Here is a 23,604-nt window from a genome sequence, read left to right as displayed (position 1 = left end):
AATTAGCGGAATGTGGATTTTTTTTAAATGTATTGCGTCAGTTGTTTAAATATGACAGTAGTCTCAGAAACAACCATAATCAAGAGATCGCGCTACATACATGTACGGCTAAGAATAAATGACGGTGCTTTTTTGCAATGTAAGATCATCTCCAGCAGACTACCTAAATGTGAGCCCTTAAATCTTCATACAGGGACTCCCTACACCAGATTCCTTTCCTAAATTTGTCATCTCCCCAGCAGACTACCTAAATCTCATTCCCTATAATTCATTCATCCATATTTTATTCATATGCTTCAACCGTTTTTGTAAAACATCTATATTTCAAACGACTTGACTTGAATTATATATTTCAAACGCTTATAATTTAAATCGAATATTTTTATATTCATTTAAATAAATAAACTACAATATTATAATTTAATTATCAGATTTTTTAATTATTGAATATGTTGCAACGGCTATATTCTCAACGGATATATTTCTTGGTCTACATATATGTGGAGCTTCTGAAGCCATTGTCCATTCAGTCTCTACCACATCTCTCAGCCTCCTCTCATAAAATGCATCGTAGCTTACTTTGGCAATACGTGAGTTAGTCATCGTCGGAGGAGGAGGAGGAGCATGAAGACGACGGCCATGAACTAATGGTTGCTACGGCGGCCATAGTTCTCGATGCAAACACGCGGTTGAATGGTCGACGCCGTCGCGGTTCAGCGCCGGGTCGTCAGATAATTAACCGCGATACGGCAGCTGGGCATGCTAGATTATTCAAATACTACTTCGCGCAGCATCCTGTCTATGGCCCCTCGTATTTTCGCCGAAGGTAAGCAATGCGTACATATGGCTTTTACTTGTATTTATATTGTTCCTCTAGTGTTCAACTAATTACCTTTGTTCGCACATGTTTTGGATGTCTCGGCCGTTGTTTTTTCGCATAGTGAAAGTTGTGTGAGAACACGATAGCTATTTTGTGCAGAAAAGAAAAGCTGCTGGAAAACTTGGGTTATCATCTCTTCAGAAGGCTACCACAGTGTTCCGAATGTTGACTTATGGTGTAGCAGCGGATGCTACAGATGAGTACGTTCGAATTGGACAAAGTACTGCTTTAGATAGTATGAAAGCATTTGTTACAGTTATTATTGAAATTTTCGGAGATGAGTATCTTAGATCTCCAAATGCAGCTGATACCGCTAGATTGCTTGCAATTGGAGAGAGCTTAGTGGAGTGAACAGATTAATCACTTGGTAAAGTTTGTTGGCTTATCCTATGTTATAATTAGTTGCGCTATACAAATATTACAATTCAATCCCAGTTTAAAACGATACTTAAAGGACAACTATGCAGCAATATTATCAAAAGTATCCAATCATGAACGGACTCAACAACAACAACAACAACACCAACAACAACAATGGCGGACTCAACCGTTGAACGTCCGAAACCTCGACGGAAGACAACCTTTTAATAATTTATTTAAATGCCAAAGTTTCATAAACCATAAAGGTGAAATTAGATGTTACTTTATACATGACTACTTCAACAATCATGAAAAATGTGGTAAATACATATCATAGTCTTTCACTGCAAATATACCATCCTTTAGAATCTAAGAGATGAATCAAACTGAAATAAAAGCTACTCCCTCCGATCCATAATAAGTGTCTCGGTTTTTGTACTAACTTAGTACAAAGTTGTACTACTAAACTTGAGACACTTATTATGGATCATCAGAGGGAGTACAACATCTCATTATTTAATACTCCCTCTGATTCTAAATTCTTGACTCAAATTTGCCCAAATATGGATGTATCTATTTTTAAAAAGCGTCCAGATACATGTAATATTTCGACAACAATTTAGGATCGGAGGGAGTAGCTTGCAGTGTTAGCTAGTGATTTTCTACTTTTTAGGGCAAACCATGCAAAGAAAACAAATGGAGTACATTATTATGTTCGCTAGATTTTCTAAGGACAGACCGTGCAAAGAAAACAAATGGACAACAGAATATCGCATTAAGAAAGATGACGCAGGGGAGTAGCATGGAGTTGACGACGGGAAGTTAAAAAGGCACAAGAGGTGTTTCGTGTCGCGCCTCCCCTTCCTAGTGGCAGTTTTGATGTCTGTTGTTTTCGTCTCTTTCTCAACCTCTTCTATGCGTGAAATTTATAGGGGATCTGTCAATTGCGGTTGCAAAGGGGTACGTCGAAGGGCGGTGAATGTGGCTGCTTTTGGTACCCAGAAGCCACAGGCCACGGGTGATTGCCCTAGGACCCTGTGTGGGTCCCGGCTTCCATCTTTTGCGTGCTCTTTTCGGTCTTTCAAGAAATTGACCTCCTAATTATCTGACATTTTTCCTCGCGCATTTAGTTGCTTGAAAGAATAATAAAAGAAAGAATGAAAGGGTCTATCTGGAAGTTGTTAACTTCATTTAAGAAAAAAAACTTAAAAAATTGGTAAAAAAAAGCAATATAAACATAGATGGAAACTTCAAAAGAAACATATATGTTTTGAATGTACCATGCCCCCCCCACCCACCCACCCACCACACACACAAAAAAAAATGTCCCTCCACTGGCCTCCGCAGGTGGCCATCTTCGGCACGTGCGCCGTGCATGTGCAAAAATAGGAATTATTTTCTACGGAACAGTAAACACTTTTATTAATGGGGCTAAGTAGCTAAAGCAAAAAAACGAGTTGAGTGATCAGAAAAGTCGATACATTTCAACATAAGATGAATCAACGCGCAAATGTGATAGGTCCAAGATGGATGAGGCGTCGTCTGTGGTGTCATCTCGGAGAGAAGACCACACCATGTGTGTTGTCGCCATGGGCTAGAGGTGGGCATGAGATGGTATGGCGTTACCAAAAATGGCAATGTGCCTATTAGTATGACGCTCCTGCATGGTGCCCTAATTAAGCGCACCCGTAAAGCCGCAAAGAGAAGATGGCCACAAAAAATGCTAACTCCTAGGAAGGCGTCGGTGGCGGAGGCCCTCTACGACTGTTACCTCCAAAAGAAAACATCAATGGGAGGACCGTCTGTACGTGTGTCATGGTGTGGATGATAGCGGTGCCGAAACGGAAGTCTAGAAGTGCAAATAAGTATTAGAATGTCCATTATCATAATTAAGACTAATGGTCATGTAGAAAATACTATTTTCGTTCTTAACTTAAGATGTTCCAAGTTTATCCTAAGTCAGATTACAGTAATATCTATGAATTCCAAATTAGTACTCCCTTCGTCCCATATTAAATGACTCAATTTTGTCCAAATATGGATGTATCTATACGCAAAAAAAATTAAATACATGTGATATTTCATCACTTAATATGAGATGGAGGGAGTATTAGTGTTACTAAATATGTCGCAGTATAATCATTTGGTATTGTACATCTTAGCAGATTGTTCTATAAATAAAAGTGTTTGATATAGGAGAAAGTAAAGAATTGTTTTTTTTAGGAACGGAGCGAGTATTACACGAGAGGTGTTCCGGTGTTCCCCCAACGTGTGTCGGCGACCTGACGTGGCGGGCACCTCCGCTGTGTCGAGATCGGAAATTCCCTGCAGCTCCAGCTACTGGCCCTCCTCGCCCACGCCACGGACTCCCCAACCAATCCCACCCCGGCGCAACCACTCCGCGAGTCGCCTCCCACGACGCCGGCGGCCAGCACCACCGTGAGCCCGACTGCACTGACGCGACGGTGTCATGGGCCTGGACTACTACAAGGTGCTGCAGGTGGAGCGGGGCGCCTCCGACGACGAGCTCAAGAAGGCGTACCGGAAGCTGGCCATGAAGTGGCACCCGGACAAGAATCCCAACAACAAGAAGGAGTCAGAGGCCAAGTTCAAGCAGATCTCCGAGGCGTACGAGGTTTGCGCAACGCGTGCCTCTCTCTCCGTCTCTCTCTCGCATCTGATCTGTATCTCCGCTAATTGTTAATCGCCGACTGTGTGGTACCTATGCGCTTACGGGGGATTCTTTTCCGTTATCCCTTTTAACTAGAGTTACATACTTACATGTGCCGTCGATTCGTCATTGTCACACAATGTTCTGTGTTGATAATGTTTCTTAGAAGATCTGTTTCAGTTTCAAGGAGCGTCTAGAATGCTGCAGACCTGTTTGATCTGAAAATTAACTGGCCAAAGATTGTTTTTTTTCCAGCGGTTCTCGCATCCAGAAAGAACATTAGTACTCCATATGTTTCTATTGTTGCTGCTGTGACATTCGTCCTTTTCTATTTTGTTACCGTAAGTGACTTGGATGTCACTTTTGCTTGGAATTTACCAACTTAGTGTTCTTCTTGATGTGTACTTCCTAACAATGGGAAAATGTCATGCTCTCAGTGACGGTATCAGTGAGCTGATTCTGAGATGTAGTTTGTAGTCTGAAGTGTGAACCCATTTACTATTAACTGGAATTGCGGTGGTAAGACCTGGGTTCTTGTATGTACAGGTGCTAAGTGATTCCCAGAAGCGGGCAGTCTATGATCAGTATGGAGAAGAGGCGCTTAAGGGGCAGGTGCCGCCTCCAGGAGCAGGTGGGCCCAGTGGGTCTTCCTACTATGGTGGGGATGGATCAACATTCCGGTTCAACCCTCGGAGTGCAGATGATATATTTGCCGAGTTCTTTGGGTTCTCAAGCCCATTCTCAAGTACAGGTGGAATGGGTGGCATGGGTGGAGGTGCAGAGAGGGGCATGAGGGGTTCAAGGTTTGGGATGTTCGGTGACGACATGTTTGGGTCCTTCCCCCAGTTCCATGGTGAGGCATCAATGCATGCTCCACAACGGTCCCACAAGGCTGGACCGATTGAGAATCGATTGCCATGTAACCTTGCTGACTTGTACAAAGGTACTACCAAGAAGATGAAGATTTCACGGGAGATATTAGATTCCAGCGGGTAAGTGACCATTATCATATGCTTCCAAACTTACTAAAGTTATAGTTCTTCAAGTGTTGCATTAGTTTCTGAATGCGGTGCATATGTTAGTGTGATGGATCCAAGTGGTTCAGTTATGCAAGTTTACTGACCGACCAAACTAAAACAACTTGTAGTGGTCCAAGTTTCAGGGCCTAAGTGACAAAACCAAACAACTTATAGTGGTAAAACTTACACAAGGTTTTTGTTGGTAAAAAAATTATTAGGCCGGTTCCTTTATTCTGACAACTGCTTTTCTTGATAACAAGATGAATTTTGAAGAGAGGCATACTGCCATTTGAAGCGAGGTCAATAAGTTTTTTTTAGCAACTTGGCCTACATAACTGGAATACTGAGAACAGTAATAGTCGAAATTGGAACTTTAACGTGGTTTGATAATTATGCTGTATCATGTATGTCATCCAGCCGTTGTCACCTACAAAACACTGCATTGCTTCCAAATAAGTTTAAAAATATACAAGTCTCTTTTCAAATAGATGCTCAGGGAAGAAGGATAAAAAATGATATGATGTTACAAAGTTTTTGTACGACTTCTCTCGTCATTGCCACATTAATTCGTCGTCTTGCTGTTCAATAATCTCATACAAGTCAATAGCCTATCATATATTCATGTTCATTTTAATAAGGGATTATAATTCTTCAGCATTATTTTCTTTGGTTAACACTCTGTTATGTATTTTAGTCGGGCTCATAACAGGTTGCCTCCTCTATTATAAATTTGCAAAAGTGTGTAGTTACAAGGTGACCATCATGGCATCTTCCGCAACAATAGAGGTTTTAGATGAGACGCAATTTTGTTGTACTAAAAGCAAGGAAGATGATGACGAGTTCATGCTTGATAACAATTATTTGATCGTCTAGAACCTAGTAATATAGTTGATTATTTAATATCTATAACTTCAGTTAGCTCAGGTGATATCTTTTGATTTAGAAAATTTGCTATACATACAAGGAAGTTAGCTAGGCAACATAACATTTAATGTCAGGCAGGTTATTACAGGTATTGTTGCCTTTTTGCATACCTGCCACCAATTTGTGAAAAGCATTTGGTGACAAGAGATGTGTTAGATAGTTTTTTTGGGTGAACTTATTTCTTTGAAATAATAAGGATGCATTAGAAAAACCAAGACATGTTGAATCTACTAATAGATTAAAAATCAAGGTGAACCCACTAAAGGTATTTAGTGATGAGATGCATTAGCGAAACCAGTTACAAGGCCTATCACTTTATACTCGCTACAAGGTGAGGTAAACTAGTGAGTACCTGTTAGCGAGCGACGGTGGAACCTTGCTAAATCCTCTATATTCATGCTCATTTTTTTAATAGCATAAGACAAGTAATCCATGTCGGTTTTATGTTAACGTTTTGTGTACTTCTCATCACTAGTATATGTTGGTAGGTCGGCCTGTTGTGTTGAACTTATTATTCATTAAACCATTTTCATTGGTTTAAATGCATATATGTGATTCACACTTTAGACAACTTACTGTTGATGTTAAACCCATGCATTTTAATATCAGATGTGTTTGCAATCTGGAGATGGATTTCGTACAAGGATTGGTTGAGTTCAGAGTTTAGGTTCTTGCGCGTCCCAAAAAAATCTCAAAACATCCATAGATCTGCCTTTGTTAGAACATGTGCACTTGCCAAAATTCATGCAAAAATGTGATCAAATGTGCCTTGCAATAAAAGGACACTAGATTCAACTTATTTATTTTACGAGTACTCTTATTTTAATAGTGCAGCTACAGTCACTTGTTTAATTTGTTACAGGATACATGCATTTATTTTGAATGGTTTTTAGCGGATGCATGTGTTCTAACATGATGCGCATAATATTTTTGGATGCACAAGTACCTGAATTCAGAACTCAAAACTCAACCACTCACCCTTGCATGTACATTTTTCCTTGCCCTCGCAATCTCCCACATTATTTTTCCCACACATTCTCTTCTGTTTAATTGTTGCAGTGTTCGTCAGCTTGGTGTCTGAACACTAAAGATTATGAAGTGATCATTATCTTGTGTTACAACATACATAGTGTCCACATTTTAAAATTCCCAGGCACTGGTGTCTAACCTAGGCATAATTTTGTATTGATTTGGTATCTTGCCATGGTTGGCAGTAGACTAGATCATGGCAGTGGTGGTTCAATTGTGGCTGGCCAGCCGGCAAGAAGGCCAATGCCATGGACCTATTGCAGCAGTAGGAGTCACGTGTTGGGCAAGGAGATGCAGCAGCAAGCGAACAGAAAGGAGGATAGTTTTTTGGGAAATAGTATTGTATTAGGAAGTTTAGGATTAAAGGAGTCTAATTCATGGAAGTTTGTACTGCATAAGGAAAGGTCAAGGGCCTAAGCATCCACTTTAAAAAGATGACATGTTTGAGGCAAGCAATAATGAACAAATCTATTCTCTCCCAAATATTCTGTCATCTAGTCCATCTTTATCCAATTCCCCACAGCGATGCTGCCTGGCTATCTTCACCATGGTAATTATCCAGGTGGATCAAGGTTCACAACATTTGGCACCAGAGCCAACCATGGTGGCTTTGATGTTGACTCTTTCATGGAACCGTTGAAGCCCTCCCTTTGAGCCATCACTGATGAATTCAAGGTGCGCATGCTCAAGGTCGTTTCAGTGAAAGAAAGGAGGACAGCAAAAAGCTTCAGTGCAGCAAGACACAGCTTGGGAGGAAGAATCAGCAGCTGCGCAGAAGCAGTTGAGTGCAGCATAACTGCATCAGCCGTGGCAGACTTAGAGGCAGGTACAGAGGGCATGTGCAGGACCAGGAAGATGTAGTCCAGCACGCACATGAGCCGGGAGCTGCATTGGGCTCAAGAATTGCGGCAAACAAGAAATCAAGTTCTCAGTCTTGGGTTGAATTTGTGTTGATCAGAAAAGGAGATTTCAGTGTTTCATGGTTCAATGCAAAGTATATATGGTACAAGTCGGATGAAATAGGAAATCATGCATGCATGCAAGGAAATCTGAAGCCAACACGTTGGGTGGCGTGGTCGCGTAGAGTCTTGCTGGGAGGAAGCTGCATACATGCATACCGAGGAAACAATCTGGAAGATATGAATTTGCGGTCCGCATTTCAGATGCAAATAGAGTCTAGTCTGGGTTTTTTTCCTTTTCAAAAAGGTGCTACTAGTTCTTGTCATTTGCGCATGCTGAAGATTGGTGTGGTGTCATCATTCTTGTGCACATGTGGTCACCTAGGACTGTAGTTATGGTTGCCACCTGCGTCGGCATCATGATTCTTGCGCAGAGGTGTAATGTCGTGCATGAGCTTTTGCCAGTTCAGTTGCAGCCCACTGGCAAAAAGGCCAATGCCATGGATGTGTTGGTCAAGGACATGTAGCAGCAAGCAAACAGAAGGGAGGAGAGTCTTTTAGGAAATAATGTTGCTTTAGGAAATTTAGGATTGAAGGGAGTTTTATTCGTTAGAACTTCGTGTCACCTTAGATCCTACAAAAGACATTGACTTCTTTTGTCCATTCACACCATCCCATCTGCCCTTTGTTTCGGTCTCCATGATACTCCATATCATAGTAGTCTTCTCTACCTTTTACCTATCATGAAAAATTGTTTTTGAGCATAGCAGGAAGCGAATAACCAAATGCAAGTAAGAACCCGAGTGCAATTTAACAAAAATGTATCAGTTTCTTCTCTTCTATTTTACTACTTTTGCTGTTCAATTGAAAGTCTATATGTTATCAACACTTGATGGGTGTATAGCAGTGAGTATTTTACTGCAGTCACACAAATTCAAAAAAGGACGGGTTCAAAAAATTATGTCAAATATATTGCATGAAAAATATATATCATGTTTTATGTTCGTCACCGATCGTTTATATATTTCCTAGCTCTACCTGCTGCAGTGCTGTCTGACACTGATGACACGAACAAGATCATCTTCAAAATTCATCATGGGTATTTTCTATTAATGGCCTTGTTAGACTTCTACACTGTTATGGAGGAAAATTATTGGCCATATTTGTAGAAGATTGTACACTTATGAGTTCTGGGAATGAGCATCTTGGCACGTTCATGCAATTGCCCATTTTTGTTCCGTTATCTCTGATTGTGAAACCTGGCCGAGAGGTCGTGTGGAAAAAAATGCAGTTGCCCATGCTGATCACATTGATTTGTTTTTCTGAAAGTTGAAAGGCTTATATCTGCAAAAAAAAATTGCATGATATTTCTCGTGTTATTTAAGCTCACAAGACTTCTTATGGACCCAATCAGAAGTTCAAGTACTGGAGGCTTGACCCATGTATTATTTGTTTATTCTGAAATTTTCTTGGCATGTGAGAATACATTTTCATTCAGAAGATTGCTTCACCAATTAAGGGGATCACTTCATATAGCATAGTGGGGAACTCTTTGTGACATGTTTTCACCAGGCCCATCATGTATTGACCTTGAGAAATGAACTGATCCAGTAGTTTTACTTGAAGTCTTAGAGGGTCAACATTTATAAATCTACTTTATTATAACTAGATTGATTCTTATGTTTTATTTATCTTCTTTCTATTGTACTTTGCTAACCATTTGAACAGGAAGTAGATGATTGTTTGTCTCTTTAAACTTTTTCCTTGCTGCATGAGCTATATCTTGGTTTGGGATTATGTGGAGTTCTTTGGTTGTATTCTGCTAAAGTTTGCCTTTTTGCTGCATGTGATTCTTGAACTGTCTTCTATACTTGTAATGATTGTTTGTTACATTCATTTAGAAGTATCTTACTAGTATCTTGTCATTCTCTGGCAGGAGAACCATGGTTGTTGAGGAGATCCTAACAATTGAGATAAAACCTGGATGGAAGAAAGGGACAAAAATCACATTTCCTGAAAAGGGCAACGAGTCCCCGCATGTAATTCCTGCAGATATTGTATTCGTAATCGATGAGAAGCCACACGATCAGTTCACAAGAGATGGAAACGATTTAGTCATGACCCAGAAGATTTCCTTGGCAGAAGCCTTGACTGGATGTACTGTTCATGTAACAACATTAGATGGCCGAAACCTTCCGGTACCAATCAACACCGTCGTCAATCCTGGCTATGAGGAAGTCATTCCTCGAGAGGGCATGCCGATCCCGAAAGATCCATCCAAGAAGGGAAATCTTAAGATCAAATTCAACATCAAGTTCCCATCAAGGTTGATGCCCGAGCAGAAATTGGAAATTAAGAGACTGCTAGGATCTTGAGCAAACCGAAATGATCATCAGGCTGGCTAGTTTTTTCTGTTGACGTGCGTCAGCAGTGCATTCAAATGCAAAGCTCTGAAATACCATTCAAGAGACTCAGTTTTGTTGAGCCATGAGGGCTCTGGCGATTTCATGTTTGTAGCTTGAAAATGATTTTTTGGCTGAATAATTTCATCAAAATAGATAATTCTGTGTGAGCTTACTGTACCGCGATGTGTATCGTTATGCCTGGCAAATGCTAGAGCAACCTTTCGTCTCACTTCCCCTTGGCGAGTCTGTTTAGTGTTTACTCGTATCTGGGATAATTCAAAGTGAAATGGGTTACATGCAAAACATATATTCTACCTGAGTGGGTCTTATTCTACCTGAGATGAATCCAGAGAAATGATGCGTTTTAAGCGAAATTGAGATTAGGCATAGGTACCATTCAATGAAATTTCAAATTGACTTCTCCTATATGCAGTTTTACGCCCGTCAAACAAGTTGGTTTTTGAAATTCAAAAAAATCCAAAGCTCCAGGCCCAAATACCAAACGAGCTCGTATTTCTTGAAGGCCTTCATCTCCATCGCAACCCTAGTCGACCAACAGCCTTCAGAGAACTGTAACGCTGTTTTGCTTCTTCTCACGATAACAACAAATATTATCATTAGGTAGATGATAACTATGGAGTGAACGTGGCATTGGCTTCGATTTGAACTGTTTTTAGCTACTTTCTGTGGGTCCTGCCGTCCTGGTTTTTCTTCAGCTCCAGTTCACACAAATGTAGCCCCAACTGGCCAAACCTACGTCAACAGCTGAAGGACTCGAGCTGTCCAACTAGCACGAGTCGACAGAGACAAACATAAACTTCGGATAGCAAATATACAAGCCTAGGACTCACAAACCAACAACCATCTGTGTACACCAAAACACAAACGAACGAACAAACCACGCATCTCTTCTTTAAATACGAATCTGCATGTCAAACTACTCGATACAAGTCAGGAGAAATGCACACCACAAATCAGATCTACTCACACGGCGAAGCACACGAACTTGAGCAGACTCAGGACGAGGTTTACTGGCCTAGGACATGCTTCTTATAAAGCGCAAGTATATCCTTCTTGTTAGGACTCCTTAGCTCTAGTAACTGCGCCCCAAATCCATGTTTAGTGAGCTCATCCTTTAACTTTGGAATGGTGAACTTTTTATAACCTTCCGGAGTGCAATCTCTTGTGTCTGTGCTAACTGAAACACTATCTTCTCCCATATGAACAGAACCACCGCCTTCAGTCTGGAGATGCTTTAACAGGCTTGTGTTGCTTTTGGATCTCTTTCTGCTCCTCTCCGGTTGATCGATGTCCATATCTTGGACGGACTCAGTGCCTACTTCATTCTGTCTCATCCTTTTTCCATACGTAGTGCTTCGGAGCTTGCTATCGAGACCAGTTTCAACAATACGAATTGATGTCAACTCCTGGTGGAGTACATCTAATTTACTTTGCGTAGATTGTAGCTGTAGAGATAAGGCCTCTGCACGCTTATTCGCTTCAGCCTTAGCAGCACGTTCATTTGCCAAAAGACTCTCAAGGACATGCACAGTACTGGATCTCTGTTCATTGCTTCGACTCAACAAATCATCAATTTCTTTCTCTCTCTCATCAACTCTACTCTCAAGTAAGGCAACCTTTGACAAGGCATCTGTTTCGGATTTACGCATCCTCTGCACTTCATCTACTAGTTTTACTTTCTCCTGCTCCAGCCTATCAACTTGCCTTTGAATTCTTTCAATCACTGCTAATTTTTCAATTGATAGACACTGTGTTTCATCCTTTTCTTTCTGAGCTGCAATGGACTCGGTTTGAGCTACCTTAGCCAACTCGGTAGCTTTAATTGCATCCTTTTCTGCAGCTTTATATCTTTCTTCTATCTCATCATATTTCTTGCATTCAGATAAGAATTTTTCTTGAAGATGGTTCTTTTCTTGTTCAAGCATTCTAGCTTGCTTTTCATATGACAACGCCCTATCTCTTAGAAATTCTAATTTGCTTGTTAGCTCTTTAATTTCATTCTTCAGGACTACAGTTTCCTTGCTTTGGCTTTTTGTCCTGGATTCCGCTGCCTGAAAATGTTCCAGCATTAGAGAACTAACATTTCAATAAAAAAGCAATTCAAAAGAGCGATTGAAATGGCAATCATGAAGGTAAAGCAACCTGCAAGCGCTCGACCAACACACTTTCTTCACTCTCTGCGTGTCTAATCCTTGCTATTATTCTCTTCATTTCCTCATCCTGGCAAGTATTAAGATGTTGTCAACATACATAGTCAAACACAAGAAACAAAGTGTGTATCTGTGTGCAGAGTGGAAAGAGAGAAAGAACCTTTTCCTCCAAATGTGCAGCAAATTCAGCCCTTATAGCACTTTCCCTTTCTTGTGCAATTTTGTTAATTTGTTCTTGCACTGATGCTAATCTCTCCAGTGCAGTTTTGGCTTGCGCAGCAGCTGATTCATATTTACGCCTCCATTCGGCAGCCTCGTCTTGAGCAGAAGCTGCTTGTTCACGAGCTGCTTCCAACTTACCCTCCGCAGAGCTATATCTAGACTCAAGAGATGCTAGTTGAGCAACGAATCTGCCTTGTTCAGATTTATTCTGAGAAACAGATTGGTCATACTTTGCTCTCCAATCAGAGCATTCATGTCGTACAAGGTCAAGTTCCTTAGATATACTCAAGCATCGTTCCTCTAATGTGCTACACTTGGTCCTCAAGTTTGCAAGATGACCACTAAGATCATCAGAAACTCTTTGTTTTTCACTTATAGCAGCTTCATACCGTTTTAGATATTCAGATTTGTGGGCCTCATTTGCTTCAAGTTGCTTCTTTAGAAGTTCCAGTTGGTCCTCGTTTGAATGACACCTTCGTGCAAAGGAAGTCCTCTCTGATTCAGCTTCATTTATTAACTTCAAACACAGATCCAATATAGGCCCTTCCAAACTGGAATAAAAAGAATGTACTATCAGACATAGAGCAACCCACTAATCAATAAGTGGAGTAAAATTATGCTCACTCCGTTCCTAAATATAAGATGATCTAGCTTTGTCCTAAGTCAATAAAAATTAAAGTTTGATCAAGTTTAAAGAAAAATCTACCAACATCTAGAGCTCTAAGCCTCTAAATTAGTTTTATTAAATCCGTCACGATATATATCTTCATATTACATTATTTGATATTGTTGATAATAGTTTATTTTTCTATAAACTTGGTCAAACTTGAAGTTTGACTTGGCTTAGGACAAAACTAGGACATCTTATATTTAGTAACGGAGATAGTAGCGTTCTACTGTAAGTTGAGATTTGAGAAGTGAGAGATAACACCACAAGTCCAGAGCAATATCGATTTAACAGAAGAAATTGATGAAAGAAAAATGACTGGAAAAAGAAATAGTGATTCAAATGTTATACTCCCTCCGATCCATATTAATTGTCTCAAATTTGCCCAAATATGGATGGATCTATGCCTAAAAAGCGTCTAGATACATGTAATATTTCGACAACTAATATGGATCGGAGGGAGTAGAAGTTTTGAACAAAAAGCTCTCGTAATCAATATCCTGCAAGTTGGGATATAGGAGTAGTACCTAATATGACACACCAAGATCAAACAAGCAATTACAGTATGGATTTCAAGCCTAAACTATGAGCTATAAAATAAAATTTTAAAACAGGAAAATTAGCATCTGAGACAGCCAACAAATTTATAGTGTAAAGATATCCTAGCAGTTGATTGAGCTAACTGAAATAAGTTAACAGCAATGTACGAAACTTATTTTGCTCAACCAAATGCCATAAAATAGAATAATTTAGCGACACAGGTATTGGAGATTGTCATTTATGGTATTGTATTCTGAAAACAACTCTCAAACCAACCAAGAGCATGAAATTTCTAAGGCTTAGAGGCAGGAGCAAACCACTGTCTTAAAAAGGCTGCAAGTATTCTCCATTTGCCTGGGCCAGAACAAGAAGATTCATATTCCCTTAGTAAAGTTTCCAGAACCTGCAAGTTGCAATGTGTCATAACAACTCCAAAGAATATACAGAGTGAAAAAATATCAGAGGCAGCTTCAATCATAGAAGATTTATTTCAGCTACAACAAATGAATAAATGAAACAAAGAAGAGAACACAAACATTAGTTCCGAATATGAAAAGAAGAGAATACAAAACATTAGTTCCGAAAATGTAATGAGGTAGTTTCACGCAAAACAAAAGAATTTATCTCATCAAGATTCTCTATTCAGAAAAAGCGGTTCACGAAATTTGCAGCATGACTTGGCACATCAAACAGAATGTAAAATCACAATATCAGTTAACACGTAACATCCACAATGAAATAATGGGAAGTTGCTAAGTTATTTTTTATACAAGCATACAAGTGGATAAATACCTGTATCATACAAGCAACTTTGGCTCCGGGAGCAGAACATGCTGCTCGGAGTTTCTTCTCCATGTTGTGTACTGCATCTGAGCACTGCTTGTCGGCCTCTAGAAAAGCATTCCTCTTGTAGTCCTAAACAAATGGAGTAGCAAGTTTACACAAGCAAATGAAACACAATCAAAGAAGTGGAAATTAGACAGTTGGCTATTTGGTACGAAAGAAGACACCAGTGTGGTGCTCCATGAGGCTGGAGCCTCCCATGGCTGCATTATCACATATGGTACGATTTTATCAATGTATGATGTTTGACCAAACAATAGAAAGTATAAAAGATGTGAAACAATCTTGACAATCATACAGCAATAAAATATGTGAAGTATGCCATGTTATTGCGGCCAGATAAATTTAGCAGTGAAGCGATGTGACCTGATATTTCTTTCACTTGGATGGCATAGACCATCAATATTGAATTGAATTTCTCAATGTATTGGAAAAATTAAACTTCTCTATGCAGCAAAGTTCATATAACAATGTTTACCACTTGATTGCAATGTTAGTACCACATGCCTCTGAAGGACAAAAACTTACTTTGCAATGCCTGTAAAAGGAATCAAAGGCCACACGCCTTTATCAAATCAAAATAAGCACATCATTGTGACATGCTACAATAAAACATTTTTGCTTGGGCTCCTATACTTCTATGAAAATGACTAAGGATATCACAAAACCCTTTAGAAAGTCAGGTTACATAAAATGATTACAAGAAAATGGTAGGTATTACCTGAAATGTTTTTCTGCAGAAGTTGTTGAGAACTTTCTCGTACTGTATTCGTGAAGTACCAGTTCCAACGGCTGCAGTATTGTAAGCATCGAGTGCTTTCCTTAATGCAGTGTCATGTGCATCCCTTAAAGCATCCTAAACATACAGAGTTAAGGCATACTGCAATAAATAAGCATGCATAGCACTCAACGACAATAATTAATCTTTTAACTTACTTCTTCAGCTAGCTTACTGCGGTTGAAAGATGACATGTAGACCTCAACAGCCAAATCATATGCCCTGTGACATTCTGCTTCTTCAACACTCTGCAGTCAAACAAATAAGGCAATTAGACTCAAGATAATACAACTATGCAAATAGATTATCAAGAAGATTACTCGGCTTCATAATTTTGACCACCGAATACAGGTCACGCTTTTACTTCTCTAGTACTTCCTTCAAAAGTTCTTAAGGCCCTCTCATAACTTTAAGATTACTAGCTTTGTGCTTGTGCTTAGCTACAGAATCATCAAGAAAAGAAAATTTAATACTGAAGACAACATGATAGTCAGCTTATGAACCAATGCCATAAAGCCTGATGATAGGCTTTGCTGAATTTGAACTCTGAACCCAAACTCATGGAGATTGGAGAGGAAAGGCAGTAGTAGAGACTATGTAAGGGAGGATTATGACTTGAAGTTTTAACTCATGAGTTCGTACAATCTACTTGTCAGGGGTGACAAAAGAAGGGTTAGAAAGAAGTGAATTGACGACCACCAACTCCAAACTTTATAAGTAGAAGAAAAGATAGTACAGAGAATGTAAAGTGATTCTTTATCGTAACTTTCAGATTATAGTACAAAGAATGTAAAAGCGATTCTTTATTATAACTTTCGGATTATAGTACAAAGCATGTGAAGTGATTCATTATGCATAATAATATCATGCTACATCTCCCACACAAAATAACCTGATACATCACCATACATGTTTACTGTTCATTTGAAGCCAGGATTTGAAAACCAGAGTCGCATGGACTGGATTTGATAATTGTTCTGGTTCCTGCCAAAGCTTGGCATTATTCTATGGAATCTATTCCCATTAGGGATCCTATTTCATATTCTTGCTAATATGGATGGCCTAACATGTACCAACAGACTGTTGGTTGGCTCCACATAAAAGTTTCCTAGCATTCATGCAGAAATTACTTCACAATTAAAACATTAACATATCACTGCCTTAATAAAAAGCACCCTATCTAATATGCATCGCTTTACAGTTAACACATAGACTTACTCCACAGTCAAGGGAAGATAGAATACCTGCCAAGAGGATGATATAGTAGGTACAGCTCCATTGTTAATTGCATCCAGAAAAGACTGTGTAACACCAGCTAGTACAGGTCCTGTCATGACTGTACCAGCAACCTGCTTAGGCCTTGTCCTCGCAAATATAAACTTTGTTAACTCATCCAGTCCTGATTGAAATTCTGGACGCAATTTCTCTAGCTGCCGAAGAAAATAGAATTCAGAAAAAAAGCTTTTAGAGAAAAGAAACATACTTTAATGAGAAAAGGGAAGGAAGCTTACAGGGATTTGATCAAGCCGTTGAAGTTCGTTCTCGTTGTTCAATGGGCGCACTAGCGTGAAACATTCTCTATCAGGAAAAAGGGCACGAATGGACTCACGGATCTAAAACATTTAAAGAAAAATATTTAATGAAATTGCAAAACAACAAAGTTGAAAATTGCAGAAGTGCAACTGATCTAAAAATGAACATATTGTGACAGAATACCTCATTCTTTGAAGATAAATCTTTCCCTCTGCCTTCAAGAGGCTTCAGAGCAATTTCAAGGTAATCTCGTGGAGTTATCTTCCTATCGTTTTCAACTAAATCAAGATAGAAATCCTATGAAATGATAGCTGCTTTAGTTTGGGGAAGCAAATTCTCTGATAGTTTAGTTCCAAAAAAGATTTTAAATAGGGAGGCATACCCTCAGTAGCCAGGTGAAGATGGGTGAAAACTGCCCAAGCTCAGATGCAGTAGACCTCCCACCATTTGCCCTTACTCTGATATGTTTGGTCATTTCAGTAACAAGTGAAAGGCGATCAAGAGCAGCCTCATCTATACCACCCATCTGCAAGGATCAAAAAACAAATGGGTGACCTCTTGTGCCTTGGAACATGTTTTCTGTGAAAATCTAACATTGCAACAATAGATCAAGTTTTTCTAAACAGTAAGATGCCATCAGTAAAGCCTATATCGAAGCAATCATATGTATTTAATTGCTTCTGTGGACTACCAGATGGAGTCAGAACAGAGAAAGATCAGGAGACCTATCATCTTAGGAAACCTACAATGGAAGTGATGTTTTAGGAAATCCCCGTTAGGAGTTCGTATCATGTTAGGAAAGGAAAGTGCCTAAACATCCATCATATACGGATGCCATGTATCTACGTTTAATCAACCAAGAAGAAACAATCTATTCTCTCCCAAGTTTTTCTCTCCTCTCACAGCCTATGTACCCAATCCCTCACAGCCACGACATCTGACTATTTTCAGCACGGTACATATCACAATGTGGATCAAGGTCCACAACATCTGGTATCAGAGCCAACAACCATGGCCTTTTCTGCCAACAAGATGTCGCAAAGGATACTTCATGTCACGAGTCTGTGTGTTGACTGTGTTCTCTATCCTATTACAGAGAGTTTGCTTCAACAAGTCTCCGATCCATATGGAGTCGGCGAGACCATTGAAATTTTTCCAGGGAAGTCAACAATCATGGCCTTTATTAAATTTGGTTTAGACACTGGTGCTGCACAAGCTTCTGCGAGTCTACAAGGTCACAACATCTACGACGGCTGCTGTCACCTTGGTATCGAGTTACTGCCAGTACCATTCGACCTATCAGGGGCTACAGCAACACAACAAGGAACAGCAGCGACTGAAAAATCAATTCGTAATCAATCCAGAAGATGGTCATGGAATCGAGCAAGTTAAGGAAGGAAAGCATAACATGGAAAGGCAAGAAGACCACATGGAAAATGAATTCGGATTTAGTTCTGTGCGTTTGACAGCCAAGCCAGAAAAGGAAACAGTCGTTCTAAAGGAAAGTGCAGGAGGTCAACAACAACAACAACAACTAAGCCTTTTGTCCCAAGCAAGTTGGGGTAGGCTAGATATGAAACCCAAACAGAAATTTGTGGAAAATAAAAGTAAACACAAAAACAAAGAAATAATCAAGGTTGAGGCACATGGATTGCAGATTTCCATGCTGCCCTTTCGCCTGTCGGAAGCCAGATCTTTGGACACATTCCAGTCTTTTAGGTCCCTCTTAAATGCATCCACCCATGTTAACTTAGGTCGCCCTCTACCCCTCTTTGCATTATCAAAGCCCTTTAAAATTCCACTATTAACTGGTGCCTCTGGTGGCCTCCGTTGGACTTGCCAAAACCACCTAAGTGCAGGAGGTCAGCTTGGAAAGATTATTTCTTGTCCCAAAATAAGGGAAATTGAATTCAGCTTTCAATTTGGTAGAGGCCCAATTCCTTATTTAAGGCATCCACAATGGTCGATTCAGCATTGACTCTCTGCGCCACCCTAGAGTCGATGGTTAAATAACAAATACAATGGTGTGTCTATAAACTGACTCTAGATGATTTGGTAGCATTAAATGTAATGGTGTACAATGGTAAAAATGTGGATTCTTGGCTGACTCTTGGTCAACTCTTGGCTAAGAGTCTCTTCACAAAGAGTCAGTTCTCTTCTCTCTCCTATTTCTCTTTCCTCCACATTAGCAAACTTCAAATAAGAGTCAACCTTTGCAGATACCCGAGAAATTTCTAGGCTCACACAATTTCAAATTTCTGTCTGAGTTTGCCGTTTCACATTCATCAAGGAAAGAAGCATCAGGCACGACGTCCAGTGGATGTATGCATATCAAGCATGGATACATGTCCACGAGTCCAAGGTAAGCTTGAAGCATCCGTGCAGCCAAATCTCTCGTCCAAATGGGACAACCTAGGGCTGCAGCAGTGTTCACCACCCTGCAGACTGAGGACAAGCTGCTTGTATGGGAGGGGTCTAATGTTGTGGACTAGCAGCAGAGAGTCCGAACAGATAAAGATCAAGAGTCCTACTCCCACCGTCCCATATTAAGTGTCTCAAATTTGTCCAAGTATGGATGTATTTATGCCTAGAAAGCGTCTAGATACATGTAATATTTCGACACTTAATATGGGACGGAGGGAGTATTTTATTAGAAAATCTAGGATGGAAGTATTGTTTTAGGAAATCTCTATTAGGAGTTTGTATCGTGTTAGGAGTATGTATGCCATGTATCTAGGTTTAATCAAGCAATAGCTATTTCTACAAATGCATGTTTGGTTGGCAGGGCATACAATCTGTTTAAATGTTATATACATTAACTGGTCTCATTTTCCCACTCTAATTTTATTATTATGATTTTTGAGCTAGTCCTGCTTCTATTAGTACTATATATAATAGCCATAAGGAATAATTCATTTCAGTATAAGTGAAACAGCTCCAACCAATATGCCAATATAATTCAGCGCAAATTCAAGCCTTAGCCAAAATTCAAGAGTCGGATGGAAGAAATATTACAACAAACCTGATTATATATAAACATACTCGAAAGTAGGACTGCCAGGGAGAATATCTGTATGCTGTAAGTGCCCTGCCAAAGAAGAAACATGTCAGAAAAGATTTTAGTTTTTCTCCTTTTCCCTTTTTTGTGGTAATATCAAGAGAGAAAAGATGGAGCAGAATACCGAATCAATTTTAAGAAAAGTGTTTAGCACGAGACAGATTGGGCCTTAAGTAAAATTATGCATATATGCTAGTTGGATGCCCAGTATTTTAAAGTAGCAGACAAACAAGAAATGCTAGTTGGTGAATAGGCAAGTTAAGAATCGAAGAGTATGAGAATTTAAGAGGGCATCAGAAAAAAATGAGGTCATTCAGATAATTCTTACTGTTTGATCATAGGCATCAATGCCCTCGGTGTCAAGTAATAGAAGACTATATTCAGTTCCATCAAGTGCAGTTCTTTTTATCGGCGAACTCCACATCCAAAGGCCCTTGGTGCAGGGACGATGTGTACTTGCTACTTGAAAGCCACTGCTCCTTCCTAGAAGCTATGACAACAACAGAAATAATGAGCACTCCAGGATAATAAGAAACAGAACTTGAGGGTAGACACAAATTTGTCTGGGGAGCCTAGATACCGACATTTTCAACCACAACTTATTGAAATGTCCTGACCAGGTTATTCTTTCAAAACTAGCAGACATGCACAATTGCCTTTGCGTCTCTACTTCAAGAAGGTAAAATAAAAAGAATATTGACAGTCACTAAACAAGTAAAATTATACATAGAAAACCCATGTCAATGTACATAATTTTCAACAGAGGCAGTTCTTGCTACCAGAAGATAAATGAAAGTTAGCCCCAAGAAAAAGTCACCCATGATGTTTTTCAATTATTCTTGCTGATGTGCTATTAATCACACACTATTATCTAAATATGAACATGATGTCCATGTTCCACTATAGCAAAAATAGTCCATAAGCTCCAGACTAAACATGCCAAAATCAGTGTAACATAAGCTCCGGACTAAATATCCCAAATAAGTGTAACATAAGCTCCGGGCAATCCTCTGAAAATATCTTGTAACAGCAATCACCCAGCAAGCAAATTACAGCACCCATGATTGGTCATGACCAAACAGTTGAACATCAATATCTCAGTAAGCACAGTGTATCAGGTATGTCTAATTTTTTTTTAAATGATTATAGACGACAATACTTCAAAACTTGCTCTTTCATTTTTGTTCTGAAACAAAAACATGATTTTTGTATTCCCAGCCTTTATCAGCCACCGCCTATGTGAACTATTGATTCCCTAGGAAACGTACATTGTTTTGTTATTTTCTTGTACCAATTTTGCATCCCTAAAATAACTATCTTTTCTCCTTATTCCTAAAACACAAAGGACTGATTTGACGGTGTGGGGCCGGTCACGCCGCAAGGACCGGCAGCACTTTACGTGATCTATTTCCCGAATCGCAGAAAAAGTTTTTCAGTTTTACCACTCTACAGGACATACCCGACCAAAACGTTGCCAAAAAATACTCCAGTTTTCCTAAACAGTTCTCCACGGTCCTTTTGATTCAAGTACCAATTCAACAGGGCAAGTTGTCGTTTAGAAGAGATCAGGAGTACCAAGTGGCGAGGATGTCGAACCTGGTTAAGGATGAAGCTCTTGCCCTGGCGCGCGCGGCCACAGACGGAGACGACCCCGACAGGACCCTTGACAAGCTGTAGCACCGACAACGCCTCCGGGTCCATCCGGAACTTGCCCCGCTCATCGCAGTACACCAACCGCAGCGGCCGGCCCCCTCCCCCTCCGCCCGCGAAAGGCGACCGCGGCGAGGAGGCGGACGACGGTGTCCACGGCGATCCCGGGGTCGCAGCTGATGGCGACGCCGGCAAAGCGTCACCACGGTGGCTCCGGTCCCGCTCCTTGGACGCGGAGCCACGGAGCCCCAGCATCTGCATCATCGTGGCCGTGTTCTAGGTGGATCGTCTCTAGGGTTTTGCAGGGATTTCGTTTTGTTTTGCCGGGCTCTCTATCCGTCCTTCCTATTGCCTTTTTCGCGAGGGGAAAGTGCGGGGTAGGGCTGTAAATTTTCGTAAATGGTCATGGTCAATTGGTCACATCTGTTCTTCTTTTCTTGCGGGGACAAAAATGTTCACCTCTAAAGGCCTTTTTTTTTTCATAAATGCGGCGTCCCTTAATCAATGGGCCAGATTCACCCGTCCCTCAATCAAGCATCCCGCAGCAAAAAGGAAAAAAAGAACCGCAATTGAATGCCAAGAGGCTCCTTGCATGACGGCGCAGCCCGCCTCCTCCCTTCAAGCACACGCCCTCCCCGACCGTCTTTCTCTTCTTTTCATGGCCACTTCCTCTGCCCCTACGTCCCGACGAGCGTGGGGCTGTAGCGAAGGGTCAGATGGATATAAATAATAGTAGATTTTCCGCGTGTTGCCGCGGGATTCTGACAGCTTAGGAACAAATATTGGAGTCAATTACTTTTCCGATCGAACTAATATGAGTAAACAATTAAGCATTTGTGATATTGGTGTAGGTACATGCGGATTTCCTGATACAATTCATCGGCTGAGAAAATATACCTCACCAAAACTTTCATTAAAATAGACAAAATAACATATATTCTTACCATCTCATTACTGTATAATTGAGGGTCTATGACACTCTCTCGATTCACTAGGCATGTGACCTGTTGACCAATTTATTCCCACACTAACATCACGAGTGATGGAAAGATGAATCTGTCTATAATCAAAATTGAGGGCACCATGTGAATGGTGGTCCATATACATATAGAATGAGATAGAAATGAGAAAAATAAATCAAATTCCGACAACATGATGGAGAGAGGCAGAGAGCACGTGCCTAGCACCAGGTCCTGCAACTGTGTGTATTTAATTCTTAGTATGAAAAAATATAAACAATGATCGGAAAAAATACACAATCGACATTTTCAATTTTTCAGGCGCTTCTCTATACGCATCTTGTGTATATTATCTCTCCTATATTTTCCTTTAATATATCTTGCGACTACCAATTCAACTACCATTATATCGTGTACATTTTCAATGGGCATCGTCTAGATATAATCAAAATTACCATCGGAGAATGGCACTATGCAATAGCACATTTGGTATCGCATGCAAAATCAACCAGCAATGCATTAGCACAGTTCGGTATATCATGAACATATATAAAAAGAAGCGTTTTTCAGAAGAATAAAAAATATAGCAACGCATTGAAATAACGAACAAATTATCTAGCAGCAGCTTACCTGCTCGGCTGAGTTACCGAGTACACCTCTCCACCAACACGCGCATGATGTTCCTCTTTCTCGCATCCCTGGTCTCCTCTCTGCGCCTCTACTGCTCTTCTTCCTCGCGTCATCCACGGGCGCCTGGTGCTTCGCTCGATCAAGTGACATGCGCCTGCTGCTCGCTGAAGCCCCTGCTGCCCCCGGCCCCTCCTACCCTCCTCCCTTTTCGCACGCGGCGGCCTCCCTCCGTTCCCAGTGCGGCGGCGCCCCGAACTCGTCTTCCACGTCGGCGGCGGTCCTCCCCTCCTCCATTTTCCCCATCGGCAGCCCTCGTCATGTTCTCCATCTCCCCTACAGCGGCGCCCTCCTGTCGTGCATTTTCCC

At 40.5% G+C, this 23,604-nt stretch overlaps 2 protein-coding genes across 2 annotated transcripts; one reads left to right on the top strand and one right to left on the bottom strand.

Annotated features, from left to right (window-relative positions):
• The first annotated feature begins 3,488 nt into the window (after positions 1 to 3,488).
• LOC100830840 (dnaJ homolog subfamily B member 4) lies at positions 3,489 to 10,490 on the top strand. Its single transcript, XM_003573145.4, has 3 exons — positions 3,489 to 3,875; positions 4,458 to 4,903; positions 9,719 to 10,490. Exons 1-3 carry the CDS (start codon positions 3,711 to 3,713, stop codon positions 10,155 to 10,157), a joined length of 1,050 nt encoding a protein of 349 aa, XP_003573193.1. The 5' UTR covers positions 3,489 to 3,710; the 3' UTR covers positions 10,158 to 10,490.
• Positions 10,491 to 10,990: 500 nt separating this feature from the next.
• On the bottom strand, positions 10,991 to 22,023 carry LOC100830531 (myosin-4). Its single transcript, XM_003573144.4, has 14 exons — positions 21,596 to 22,023; positions 20,328 to 20,489; positions 19,964 to 20,029; positions 17,324 to 17,467; positions 17,125 to 17,238; positions 16,920 to 17,021; positions 16,653 to 16,838; positions 15,567 to 15,656; positions 15,352 to 15,486; positions 14,580 to 14,702; positions 14,105 to 14,190; positions 12,519 to 13,131; positions 12,351 to 12,428; positions 10,991 to 12,259 (listed from the first exon to the last, which is right to left on the bottom strand). Exons 1-14 carry the CDS (start codon positions 21,911 to 21,913, stop codon positions 11,216 to 11,218), a joined length of 3,261 nt encoding a protein of 1,086 aa, XP_003573192.1. The 5' UTR covers positions 21,914 to 22,023; the 3' UTR covers positions 10,991 to 11,215.
• Between the last annotated feature and the right edge of the window lie 1,581 nt (positions 22,024 to 23,604).

The sequence above is a fragment of the Brachypodium distachyon genome, chromosome 3 (assembly GCF_000005505.3).
Source record: "Brachypodium distachyon strain Bd21 chromosome 3, Brachypodium_distachyon_v3.0, whole genome shotgun sequence".
NCBI classification, from domain to species: domain Eukaryota; kingdom Viridiplantae; phylum Streptophyta; class Magnoliopsida; order Poales; family Poaceae; genus Brachypodium; species Brachypodium distachyon.
This window is presented reverse-complemented; position numbering and strand designations above follow the sequence as displayed.